The following is a 13,826-nucleotide window of genomic DNA, read 5'->3' as shown; positions in this document are numbered from 1 at the left end:
AGTGTTTCCCAGGGTGTTTCTGGGTGAGATTTAACATGGGAATCAGTAGCCTGCGTACAGATTTTCCTCCCCACTGAGGGTGGGCCTCATCCAATCCACTGAAAGACCGAACGGAAGGAGCCTGAGTAAGAGAACTCTGCCTGACTGTCATCAGGCTGGGACGTCAGTCTTCTGCCTTCGAGCTCAGACTGAGCCGGAGCTACCCCGTCAGCTCTCCTGGGTCTCCAGCTTGCCAACCCCACATCTTGGGACTTCCGGTCTCCATAACCGTATGAGCCGATTCCTCATAACAAATCTATTCGGTGGGGCGCCTGGCTGGCTCAGTTGGTAGAGTACGCGACTCTTGATCTTGGAGTTGTGACTTCGAGCCCCACGTTGGGCACAGAGTTTATAACAGAGAGGAGAGAGTAGAGAGAGAGAGAGAGAGAGAGAGCATGATAGATTTGGTGCCTATTGGTTCTGTTTCTTGGGAGAACCAAACTCTCTGGGGGGCCCAAGGGGGCAGAAACAGATTGGGCAGATGCCACACTTTCCAGACCCTACTTTCCAACCAGCACAGTGCTAGGCTGTACAGAGTGGAGTGAATAGATGGAGGATGAATAAATGAATGCCATGAATTTGCATGGAGAACATATATGCAAGACGGCATCCAAATGTCAGGATAGTTGCTACTTTTTTTTTTTCAAAGAGTTTTACTGATTTGAGAGTGAGCGAGAGAGAGCGAGCGCGCACACATGAGAGAGGGCTAGAAGGAGAAGGCTGAGTAGGGAGCCCAACACGGGGCTTGATTCTGGGACCCTGGGATCACAACCTAAGCCAAAGGCAGACGCTTAACTGACTGAGCCAGCCAGGCGCCCCAACTAAATGGCTCACCCCACTCCTTAACCAAGCCCCACCCACCGAAGAGAGTGTTCTTTTTCGTTATTGTGGTAAAATACACATGACATTTCCCATTTTAATCACTTTCACATGTACGATTCAGCAATATCGAGTATATTCACCATGTTGTGCAATCATCACCGCCATCTAGTTCCACAACTTTCTCCCCAAATGGAAATCCTAGATCCTTTGGCAGTTGTTCCCCATCCCTTTTTCCCAAGAGCCAACGTGAGAGCTTCTACGAAATTGGCCCCCGGCTCTTCATCGTGGTGGCCTCACTGTCCGCTGGGCCAGGTCGGGTCCCACACTGCCTTCCGTGAGGCGGAGTCTGAGCCTAGACGCTTACCTTTAATCCTTCATAGAGCTCGTAAATATTCCTCAGCCCGTTCATTTCCTTCTGCACTTTGAGCAGATCTGGGTACATTGTAATTGGAAGATCAAAAAGTTTCTCAGCATTAGCCAACTCCTGACGGTTCTTTTCATGTCTCGTGAGCTCTTTTTCAAAAGTGGCTAAAAGTTCTAGTCCTGGTGAATAAGTAAAAACATAGATCAACGAGTGCGTAAAAATAAAAGGTACACAAAATGGAGTAAGAAATCACAGGCGAATGCACCAACTATCATTCCATCCACAGAAGCCATCGGGGAAGACACGTTTGGAATTACAACTTTCTCTCTCCGCCATTCTAACAGAAACCAGAGGGCCAGGTACGCATGCAAAATCCTCCAGTTAGAAATTCTGTCTCCTTCACATTTATCCCTCTAAGTGGGCTCAGCCTGGGCTGCGCACTGGAATCCCCAGGGGAGCTTTAAACATTTTGGCATCTGGACCACCCTCCAAAACAACGGAATCAGACTGTTCGGGTCTGGGCGCCAGGCATCCGTGGGCTTTGGGGATCCTCAGGTGAGCCCAGGGTACAGGCAAGGTTAAAAACCACTGCTCCATGCCATCGTCCCAAAAAATTCTTAAGCAAAACGTATTCAAGTACCTCGTAAGTGCAAAGGGAATATTCTTACCTTTATCAAGGTCATCACCAACAGAACCAGGGCCTTCACGATAAAAACGCTTTGCAAAATCTTCTATCTGCTGTCTGTAGTTTGATATTTCACCGCGAGTAATCTGAGAAGGGCAGGATTGCATTAATTTATCCCAATAGATATGTCAATAGCTTTACTCAGAAAGTAAAAAATTTAGAACGTACCTCTGTGAAAGTTCTCTTGATGCCCCCAAGAGCATGCTCCACATTCACTGATTCGTTAAACAGATTTGACCACATGTTTTCAATGTTGTCAACCAGTTCTTTCTCGGCATCAGAAGGCTAATAAAAAAATTTTTTTTTTTAAAACAGAACAAACAATAAATGGTCTGCAACTTGGAACGGAAATTCTGGTCAAAGCTACTTCCCAGGGATTTCTGGTTCTGGTAAAAGCAGTCTAGGTCATTTGAACACACAAGGAAACTGCTTGAATTAGAAAAAAATTATATATTTATAATGTAAACAACATCAGGATAAAATCATGTTTAAAAATAAGTAGATAATACATAAAGAGATAACCAAGGGAGATAAGCCCTTCATAAACTAAAACCCATCTTCAAATCAACGTAAACTCTAATTAAAACAAGGTTATCTTAGCTTGCTGATGCATCCAGCTGCACTGTCAGAAGCAAAAACAGATCTCCTCTGACGAACTATAACAACGTCTGGAGACTCCAATTCTCTCTAGAAATTTATTATGTCCAATGTCCAGGACTCAATCAGAAATAACAGGTAGGCAAAGAGCAAAAGGACTTGAAGGAAACCAAGAGACACACAGACGATATAAGCAGACCATAATGGAGTTCTAAGACACAGAACTTTAAATAATTCTACTCAATAAAGGAAAGACAACATTGAGAACCTTTATTTTAATCATAAAAATATGAATTTTGCATACTGTGCATTTTTCTGAGGAGAGGATCTCTAGGTGTTCAAAGCAGTCAAGCAACATAAACGCTGAAATACAAGTTTTGTGCAAATGCAGACTTATAACAGTTATTTGCTGCTTCTTCCTAGTCTGTTTTTCCAGCTGATTCTTTTTGAGTATATGTGAAGCACAGCATGCAAAATTTTGCACACAGTGTCACGGAGATGCCACACCCCCTCAAACTCCTCCTCAGACTTCCAAAGATCATTGAAACCACCCTGAATGACCCCAAATAAAGATAATTATTATCCTCTACCCATTTTTATCATTTTATCCCTCTCCCTCTCTCTGACTCTCCTCCTTACCATTTTTGCAAAGCCTTTTATTTATGAAAGGAAGTTAACACCAAGAAAAGAAAAGAAAAGAAAAGAAAAGAAAAGAAAAGAAAAGAGGAGGGAGAATCGACATGGTGTGCACTTAGATTTACAGATCAATCTATGAAAAATACTATTTGAGCCATGCAAGATCAAGAAATAATCTCTGTTTTCGTTAAGCTAAATAACTGTGGGGTTGCTTTACATTTAAATGTCATTACTTAAAGTCATATTGGAGAAGAATTTCTGGAAAGGGTCTGAGAAGTCACCCCAGCTGTGAAACGCTTAAGGAAATGGCGTACTCACAAAGACTTTATACTTGGCCATGGTGCGGTACCGCTCCTGGACGTCCCTGTATCTCAGTTCCATGACCAGAGATTTACTTCTGATTTCGGCAATGGTTGCAAGGACAAACTTGAGGTCCTCAAGGGTACTGGGGCTCTTCTTCAGGCTCTTGGCCAGGCTCTAGAAAAGAAGGTCGAAGGAGACTACATAAACCTAGGGGGGAAAAAACCAGTCCCAAACGAAGACCAACTTTCAGGAGAGGCAGTTTGATTGAACCCAGCGTTCCACTACCTCCATCTCCTCGCACAGGGTGTGGAGCTCCTCCTTTGCTGACTCATTGAGCAGCTTTCCAAGTGAGGTCACCCAGGACTTGGCATTTTCCTGCACCGTGTTTGCCAGAGGCCCTAGCTGGAGCCTGATGCAGTGCTCATCCTTGATTAAAGGGTGGTGCAGGACGTCCTGGGCTATCTTGGAATAGAACTGCAGCTTCTCATCATACGCCACGCAGGGAGGTCTCTTGGCGGCGAACTTCTCCAACACGATGGCTTTGTCCAGTTTCCACAGGGGGCGATACCTTTTCCATTTTTGCAGGTACTTCATGAGACTAATCAGAATCCTGTGGACGTTTTGGGGGATCATAACCGCTTGTTCAGTTATCTGAGGGTTCAGGGAAATATCATTGTAAAAGCTGATTATAACGAGTTCTTCCTCCTCCCCCTTCTGTGGAGGGCATTCGATGCAGCTGCCATTCATCCATCGAACAAAATGCTGGCAAAAGAAGAATCGGGAAAAGACAGCACTTCGGTATTTATTTTGCTTCCCATCTATATATTCACGTTCAGGAATAAGTCTTGCTAATGATGGAAATCACTTCATTATGTTTTCCCCTTCACATTTTTACCGTGGTAAAAAATACATGACATAAAATTTGCCACTTGGGCCATTTAAAATATTCACGATTCAGTTACACTAAGTACGTTCACAGTGCTGCACAACCCTCACGATGACCTCATTCTAGAAGTTTCTCATTACCACTAAATTACCAACTAGTTACTCCCCATTTCTCCCATCCCCCAGCCCCTGGCAACCCCTATTCTGCTCTCTGCCTTTATGAGTTTGACTTTTTAACATTTTTTATTTAAATTTTAGTTAGCTAACATACAGAGCAATACTGGTTTCCCTATGGAATGGAAGAAGATATTTGCAAATGACATATCTAATAAAGGGCTAGTATCCAAAATCTATAAAGAACTTATCAAATTCAACACCCAAAAAATAACCCAGTTAAGAAATCGGGGAAAGACACGAATAGACAAAGACGACATCCAGATGGGTGTTGTACGTAAGTGATGAACCACTGAATTCTACTCCTGAAATCATTTTATTAATAAATTGTGCTAGATTGCAAAAATAACTACAATCCTTTGTTCCTCCCATCAAGGGATGAGTCTATTGGCAAAACTATGATGGGGGGGTCTATTTTCCCACCCTGCACTAGCCTGTGACTTGACTTGACCAACGGAGAGGGGCAGACGTGGTGTTGTGGCAGCTGTGGCCCAGCAGCTTCCCCTCTCATGCTCTCAAAACCGTGCAACCAGCAGATGAAGGTGCTTGAACTAGCTTAGATGATGGCAAGCCACTCGCAGAACCATGGTGCCCCCGCCAGCAGCCTGCCGATCATCGGACATGTGACTGAGCACGGCCAGGACCTGAAGAACCTCTCAGAGCCCAGTCCACAGAACCATGAACAAAATAGTTATTATTTTAAGCCACTAAGACTTAAAGTGGCTTATTATGAAAAAAAAAAAAAAAGCCGACTTTCAAAATAATAGCCATCCACTTCCTGAACATCAGTTTCCATTTTATAGATGGAAACACTTAAGTCAGGAAAACGAACTCCCCAGGGTCCCAGAACAAATCTGTGAATTTGACACCCCCTGCTGCACAGTCAAGATTCCTTCCTCCTGGAGCGGCGCCTAGGTGGCTCAGTCGGTTTAACGTCTGCCTTCAGCTCAGGTCACGATCCCAGGGTCCCAGGATCGAGCCCCACATCGGGCTCCCTGCTCGGCAGGGAGTCTGCTTCTGCCTCTCTCACTCCACCTGCTTGGGCTCTCGCTTTCAAATAAATAAATAAAATCTTTCAGAAAAAAAGATTCCCTGTTCCTTTCATCAAGCGTGGTTCAGGACAGCGAAGCATGGGTGTGTTACACATAGCTCCTCGCCGTCTGTAAAACGGGAATAAAGTGAAGTACCAACCGGACTGCTATCACTGGCCCTCAGGCAATGTTCGTTCGGATCCACGAACTGCCATCACCATGCTAAGCGCTCTGCACACATTACAAACTGTAATCCCACGGAAAGCTCTGGAAGGCAGATCGTATCACCATCTCCACTTAACAAAGAGTCGCTAAGCTCCTAGTGAAACACTTTTGCTTATTTTGCTTTCAGTCATGAAACGGGAACCCTGAAGCTCCGAGAGAGGGTAATTAGGCCACACTGAGTTGGAGCATGACAGGGAGCAACGGGGACCAGAAAGGCGGGGGGGGGGGCGCCTGGGTGGCTCAGGTGATTGAGCATCCGACTCTTGATTTCTACGCAGATCATGATCTCAGGGTCATGAGATCGAGCTCAGTGGGGAGTCTGCTTAAGATTCTCTCTCTCTGCCCTTCCCCTGCTCACACGCATGTGCTCTCTAAATTAATAAATCTAAAAAAAAAAAAAAAAGGCAGGTGCTGGATTATGACCACGGTAAGGAGTTCGGCTTACGTTCTAATGCAATGTGAAGTCATTGGGGGTTTTTGTAGAAAGAGATGTGACGTGAAATGACTCGTATTTTAAAAAGATAACTCTGCCCCGCCCCCCGGCCCCGGCCATGGTGGAGAACGGACTGTGGAGCTACTGTAGTCGTCCAAGCGTGGGATGAGGCATGGGAGCCAACCAGGCCTCCGAGCGGCGGGGTAGGGGTGGATGGGAGGAAACAGAGGAGTCAAGCCTGGCTCCTAGGTTTCCAGCTCATGCGATTGGGTTGGGGTTGGTGCCAGTATCCTGCAGGAGGAAAACCTGGGGCAGGATCAGGGTGCAAGATGGGAAGTCAAGAACTCCACCTTGGACAGGCCAAGACTGAGGTGGGAGAGGACACACCCACGAGGCAGGAGACGCGAAGAGCGTAGTGTGCAGCAGAGAGGTCCGGGCTGAGGCTGGAGGGGGCGGTCGTCTCCAGAGGGGTGGCGTTACAATCATGGGACTGGGGGTGATTGCATGGAGAGGAGACACGGAGCTGGGATCAAGCCGGGACGCTCTGGGCTCTAGTGGTCCAGAGGAGGAGCCAGGAAGGACTGCAGCAGTCTGGACGAGGAGCGTGGAGCCGGGGTTCTCCACGGCCTCGGCAACTTGCTTCCCAAAGCTGCAGGCCAGCCGTCAGTGGCGACGAGCCCCTGTGAGCCCACACAGACAGCTCTGCCCTTACCTTGGTGATGTCCACGCAATTTCGGACACAGTGGACGCACAGTTTGTTGATCTCACTCGCATTGGGATGAAAGATGATCTCAGGAGCCGTCAGAATGGTGTCCGTTTGGAACAAAGGGACATTTCCAAGGATCAGAGAATTAAAAGACCGCAAATTCCTATGAGGGGTTCGTAAAAGAGACCAGGGCTCAGTGGAGCACATCCGGCACCCGACAGAGGCAGCCAGCGCCACAAGTCACACATGGAACCCGCCGTGAGGAGGAACACATGCAGTGTCGCAATGACAGCGCACGCTGAGTTGTCACGCGCCCCCGCTTGGGCCTGTTTTTCAATAGCTCAGTTCTACTTTTGGAAAGTGAATACCTATTAGTCGGAAGACACTTAAATAACAGTGATGTCTTGCAGAAGCTGTTCCACCTGTTCCAGGAAAAACAGTCCTCACACTGGCTTTGTCTTCCCCCAGAGAGCCCTCGCTCTTGGAGCTTGCTCCTGGTCTTCAGGACTCAGCTCAAACGTGGCCCCTGGAGGCCTTTCTTGACCACCCAGCCACAAGAGCTGCTCCGTTTTCTCCCGGAAACACTATTCAGCCTTATTTCTTTCACAGTAATCATCTTGGTTAGGTCTGGTCCCTTGCGTTTTGTATCTCTCCTATGAGGATGGAGGAGCTCCAGAAGGACAGGGGCCCTATCTGGTCCAGTGCCTGGCACAGGCAGGCTCTAAGAAACCTGTGAATGAACGAATGAGTGGATGGATGGATGGATGGATGGATGGATGGATGGATGGATGGATGAGCGGATGGACAAGTGGGTGGACAGACGGACGGACGGGTGGGTGGATGGATGGACGGATGAGTGGATGGATGGATGAGTGGATGGATAGATGAAAGGATGGATGGATGGACAGACGGACGGACACACAGCATATTAGAAAGGGAAACACTACAGGAGGTGCCCTATGTAAGGGGCTGCTGCAGGAATCTAAGTTGGAAGCAAAAATTTAAAAAATGACATGTGTAGAAAAACAGATTTTTGTAAAGGATCAACTTAGTGAAATTTGTCAAACTGGGTCCAGGAAGCAAGACAACCAAAGGTGGTTATTTACTAATGTCTTGTTTCAAAGTAGATTTTAGCAGCTCACAAAAATAACTGCAGTAAGAGACCCTAAAATCAGTGGGGTAAAATAGAGAAAGGAGACACTAATCACAGATGTTTAATGAAGTGGTAACTGGCCCAGGTTCACATCCTAGCCCTTCTTCTTAGATGTGTGTGTGGCCTTGGGCGAATCACTTATTCTCCCAACAGTCTGTGTCTGAAAAATGGGGATGAGACTGTAAAGAGTGTAACATGAGCCTGGTGCAGAGTAAGCTCCCATACATGATAGATTTAAATGTATATACGTAGAGTCAAGAATGAGACAATGAAAATAAATACCTACACACTTCCTGCATTTAGGCTACAAATTTGGTTCTGAGTTTACCGGCAGCCAAGGAGAAAAGGGAAAGCTATGAAGTCAACAATTCATAGTATCCACACTATTTAAAAACAAAACAACAAAAAAGTGACAGAGAAAAAGAAAACTACTTTTTCAGGAGGCTAAGATCAGAAGGGACACTAGAGAAATTTCTTCTGGGGTTCTTCACAAAAAAGGGGTTGCCTGATGAAATGACCACCACCCTTGACAATATGGAGGTAATAGTCCCAGTGATGAAGTTCTTAGGCTGGTTTCCTAAAATGATACTAAGTCAATGCAACAAAGCCCAGGCAGTCAGCTTTCAGCTGGTCTAGCGGAGGTGCTGGGCTGTGGACTGAGAACTCTGGGAGGGAGGGGGGAGCCTTGTCGGTTGTGAGGCTGGCCCACGTAACAGGCATTCAACACATATGTGATGCCCATGCCAGCCAGGGATCTACTGCAGACCATCGGGGAGAGTAAATGGGTCCTACGTCCTTCAGTTCAGCCTCTCTCAATACAGGGGAGGGCATCGCCTAGGATTCAGGTAATACTGAGTGACAAATTCTCTGTTACCAGCCAAACACAGACACACGTATGTCTTTTGGATAGTTGAAGCGGGGAGAGGGATCATTTCCTTTTCTGAATGTTGAGGGGCCTAACAAGAATGTGAGCCAAACTGGAAAGTCATCCTTCCATCCTGTGAGTACCCTTCAACCAGAAAGCAGACTTACCGTCCAAATGATTTCTATTCTGCATTTTGTGACCCTCTCTTTATTCATATATGCAAACTAGTTTAATCTAGCACCCTGTCTTTAAAACAAGCAGCAAGATTAACTTACTTCAGGATGAGCTTTGTCAAGACCTCATAAATTTTACGTTCCCAGTATTCGTAATAGGAGGCCAGCTTGGGAGCCTTGCCTGTGTTGGTGTGGATGACCAGACCCTCGACTTTGGTCAGTAGAGGCCCAATGGTAAGATACCACCTGACCATGTGATCCACATCTTTGGCCCTTTCTCGTTCGATGTGCTCAAAGAATTCCTTCACACCTGTAGAGGGAGACACCATTCTTCAGGAATGCAGGAAAGGACATCACTCGCAAAGCAGTCTAAACACTAGCTGTATCTCTTAGAAATACAAAACCAGCCTCTAACCTAGATTGAAAGCAGAAAATAAGTCAATACCAAGAGCTAAGACATGCCGTAAGCAAAAAACATGGGAATAACATGTGCATGGGACATAATAACAATATGGGAATATTGTTAAATATTCAATAACAACATGGGAACGCCCATTGTGCACGCCAAGGCATACCACATACAAAAAAAAAAAAGACTTTTATATTTTTGGACAATCTTTTCTTAAATTGCTTTTTGACTAGACTAAGACCACTTAAAATATCATGTTTAAACAAGTAAATGTGAGCCCATAAAAAAACTAGGGGCGCCTCGGTGGCGCAGTCGTTAAGCATTGCCTTCGGCTCAGGGGGTGATCCCAGCGTTCTGGGATCGAGCCCCACATCAGGCTCCTCCGCTGGGAGTCTGCTTCTTCCTCGCCCACTCCCCCTGCTTGTGTTCCCTCTCTCGCTGGCTGTCTCTGTCAAATAAATAAAATCTTTAAAAACAAAACCAAAAAAACACAATCTATTTTACTGTTACAAAGTTATTGACAAAAGTACTACTGATTTTTACAGACTCAGAAATTTGTAAAACTGTCTAAGCAATACATAAAACATGGCAAAAAGCAAGACTTACTCGTGATCCTTTCAAGTAAATGATGGAAATCTTTAGGAATGGTTTTAACCTGTTCGTGGAATACATGCGTGTGTGTGAGCATGTGTGCAATCATAACCAACAGGTTTTTCTCATTTCTTCTGTAATCAAAGAAACAAGAAATCATATCTACCTGGGAGATCTTCCTCACTTTTAGGTGCTGGATATTTAAAGAGATTTATAGACTCTATTAATGTAAGCCTATTAGAAATGTCATCTGCATTCTTATGAATCTGGTGGACAAGGGACTCAAATTTCCCAATGGCCTGTTTGCAACGAGTTATGTAGTCAGCAATACCTTTGGAAAAAAAGAGAAAAAAAAAAGATATTTGGCTTTCAACTCTTTCCATAACCTGCCCACCAACATCTGGAAGGTTAATACTAGCATCCCAGGAAAGACCCTGCTCATCTCATCCCCTTGGTTCTTTGTGGTAGCAAACATCCACTTAGCACCCTTGGGGACTAGGACAAGGAGCCCTGTTCTCAGAATCAACCAGGAGCGCCTGGGTGGCTCAGTCGGTTAAGTGTCCACCTTCGGCTCAGGCCATGATCCCAGGGTTCTGGGATCAAGCCCTGCATCAGGCTCCCTGCTCAGCAGAGAGCTTGTTTCTCCCTCTCCCTCTGTCTGCTGCTCCCCCTGCTTGTGCTCTGTCAAATAAATATTTTAAAAAAATAAAAATAAAATAGAGGGAACTTCTACTTCCAAGAAGGAGTAGACATGCTTTTCCTTATTCCTCCCACTAAACACAGTTAAGAACCCTGCACATTACCTATAAAACAGAATAAGACTCTAAAAAAGTGGAGAGAAGCCCACCAGCTAGGGACCTTGGGACCCAAAGAATGAGATCCCCAGGTTCCTTTTCCTTCTATATCTCAGACCTAGAGCTTAAGAAACCAGCAACCCATAAATGCCAAAGCCCCCAAAAAGCCTGCTCTCTCTAGCCAAAGGACCAGGAAAGGGACATCCCGACAAGACAGAAAATTTTACACAGTAACTGCTCTACTCTAGTCAAGCACCATAGAAAAAACTGTGACCCCACCCAAACCCTTGCCAGGAAGGGCCATTTGGGCGGCCTAGCCTTCCACCTCTGTAATACTGTGATGAAGCACCCCAATCCCTCTGCCCCTCGGGCCTGCCATGGTAGTATCAGAAAAGGCCATGGAGGTAGAAGGGATTACATACAAAAAATTAATTGTACCTCTATAAACTAGCAACAAACATGTAGACACCAAAATTAAAAACATAATATCATTTACAACCACTCAACAACACACTTCAGCATAAATATAACAAAAAATGTACAAAACTTGTATGTTGAAAACTACACAGTGCTAATGAAAGAAACCAGAGATCTAAATAAAATGGAAAGATATACCATGCTCATGGATTGCAAAGCTCAACATAGTACAGATATCAATTTTCCTTAAGTTGATATACAGAGCTAACATAATTCCCATCAAAATCCCAGCAAGCATTTTTTTGGTAGATATAGACAAAATTTTCTAAAATTCATATGGAAAAGCAAAGGAACTAGAACAGCCAAAATAATTTGCTTAAGAAAAAAAAAATGGGAAGAATCAATCTAGCCAATTTCAAGATTTACCATATAGTTACAGTAATCAAGACTGTGGTACTGGCGGAGGAACAGACACATAGATCAATGGAAAAGAATAAAGAACCCAGAAACAGACCCATGCAAATATGCCCAGCTAGTTTTTTACAAAGATGCAAACTCAATCTAATGGAAAAAGCCTTTTCAATAAATGATGAAGCAATTGGACATCCATAGTCAAGGAGGAGGAGTTACTTTATTTTTGGAGGAGAAAGGGCTGTGTCAGGAGACTGTCCAAATGGCATCCCATCTCGTCTTCAGTCCCAGCTAAAGCCTTGAGATTAATTCTAAGTTCCACCAAGTATAAATGATTAATGTTCAAAACTCAGGTGTTAGCGACATCTGCATACATAAATTATGATTCAACTAAATCTAAAAAAATTATTTTTGCATCCCAAAGTCTAAAAAGCAATAAATAGGCAGATGAATTATGTTACCTAGTGAGTTCCAGTTTAGCCTCTTATATCCAGACCTAAACACTCTTATTAATTCCTGGGAATGATCGTCGAGAAGAAGAGACTCTGCCTCATTTAGCGTTCCTATGAGCATGTGATAATGATCCAACATACGCTGTATTCCTTCCGTATGCCTGCACATCACAGGAAAGTCACTGATATGAGGACGCGCAAAGGAGCTCATAAAAAGCTTAACTTTTTAGATATATTACAAAAGACCACTAATCAGGCTAAAGCTTTGTCTTTCTTTCTTTTTTTAAGCAGACTCCCTGCCCAGCATGGAGTCCAACATAGGGCCCGAACTCACGACCCCCGAGATCAAGACCCGAGCAGAGACCAAGAGTCGGACACTTAACTGACTGAGCCACCCAGGCCTCCCCAGGCTAACTCTTTAATTGAAAGACTCGCAGAAACTGAAAACAATGCCAGTCTTCCCACTAACTTTCTATTTTGGAAAGTATCAGCTACTTTTCATTAGAAACTGTTATTTACATTAACGTGTAATGGGTTTGGGATGAATACATAATTTAAACATTGCTTAATTTTAATTTCTAATCCTGGTGGTTATAAAATGCAAAAAAAAAAAAAGGCAGGAGGGGTCGGGTTAACATGAGTTTTTAAGAATGTATAAAGGGGTCCCAAGATCAAAAAGTTTGCTGTTGATTGAAGAGAAGAATCTTTTTACCTAAGAAATTTGTCCTCCTGGAGAGCAACATTTCTTGCCAATTCGGGGACAGAGAATCCTAGCTGTTCCAAGTACTTTGTTTCGATAATAATCTCCTTGAGAGCAGGTGGAAAGTTGATTGCAAACACAGCCCCCTTGTCAGAGTTGGCCACCTCGTCAGCAATGGGAGAAGTCTGTGGAAGAGATGTCTCACAAGCTTGACAAGGACGGTCCAAGCAGCAGCCGGTACAACCCAGGGTACATGTACATTTAAAAAAGATCAACGTAGGGCCCTGGATGGGGCCAGACTGGAAAGCTGGCTGGAGCTAGCTCCAATACATACTTTGTTCAGTGAACAGCGCTTAAAGAGTTCGATTTAGTCGCTTCCTTTCCCAAATTCGTCAATTGCACATAACCAGAATTCTGGCTTCCTTACTGGGCCCATCTGGCCCTCTGCACTCATTCTGGTCCCTGTTGCAGGATTTCAGAGACCACAGTTCTAAAGCCCCCACGCCCAGGTCTCTCCTCCCCCCACCCCCACTGCAAGGATTTCTTTATTGAACATTTGCTGTTTATCAGGCTCTGTATAGCCCAAGTGCCGTGGACAAGGGTGAATCGCGGGAAATGGCATTTTTCTGAAGGTCAACTGCCAGCTATTCCATAGATGGTTCAACTAGTACTTTGTGTGTTGACGTCATCTGATCGGACTCATTTTACAAATGGGGAAACTGAGGCTCAGAGTTTAGCCGCTTGCCCACAGAGTCAGCAGGGCCGCCGGATTCCGGCGCGTTTCCTAGCCATGACATGATGCTGCCTCCGTCTCCTCCCCTGTCAGCCTCGGCCCTTCTTTGCCTTTGATTTTGGAAATACCTATCAACGGCAAGCGGGTCAACACATCAAACCTCAAGAAAATGGCAGACGCCGTCATCTACCCTGACCGCCCTAACCTGGGCAAGGATCTGGAAATACA

At 44.9% G+C, this 13,826-nt stretch overlaps 1 protein-coding gene across 2 annotated transcripts in view; it reads right to left on the bottom strand.

Moving 5' to 3' along the window:
* DNAH10 (dynein axonemal heavy chain 10) overlaps positions 1 to 13,826 on the bottom strand; it is a 132,636-nt gene that overhangs the window by 89,185 nt on the left and 29,625 nt on the right. For both annotated transcript variants that reach the window (XM_040620022.1, XM_040620023.1), the window contains 10 exons: positions 12,878 to 13,050; positions 12,175 to 12,326; positions 10,258 to 10,422; positions 9,194 to 9,401; positions 6,907 to 7,063; positions 3,732 to 4,208; positions 3,462 to 3,620; positions 2,079 to 2,195; positions 1,894 to 1,996; positions 1,226 to 1,404 (listed from right to left, as the gene is read on the bottom strand). In XM_040620022.1, the coding sequence (XP_040475956.1) occupies positions 1,226 to 1,404; positions 1,894 to 1,996; positions 2,079 to 2,195; positions 3,462 to 3,620; positions 3,732 to 4,208; positions 6,907 to 7,063; positions 9,194 to 9,401; positions 10,258 to 10,422; positions 12,175 to 12,326; positions 12,878 to 13,050 (1,890 nt within the window). The remainder of the gene's footprint in view (positions 1 to 1,225; positions 1,405 to 1,893; positions 1,997 to 2,078; positions 2,196 to 3,461; positions 3,621 to 3,731; positions 4,209 to 6,906; positions 7,064 to 9,193; positions 9,402 to 10,257; positions 10,423 to 12,174; positions 12,327 to 12,877; positions 13,051 to 13,826) is intronic.

The sequence above is a fragment of the Ursus maritimus genome, unplaced genomic scaffold (assembly GCF_017311325.1).
Source record: "Ursus maritimus isolate PB19 unplaced genomic scaffold, ASM1731132v1 scaffold_33, whole genome shotgun sequence".
NCBI lineage: Eukaryota > Metazoa > Chordata > Mammalia > Carnivora > Ursidae > Ursus > Ursus maritimus.
Note: the sequence above shows the minus strand (reverse complement) of the source record. Positions and strands in the feature narration are given on the sequence as shown.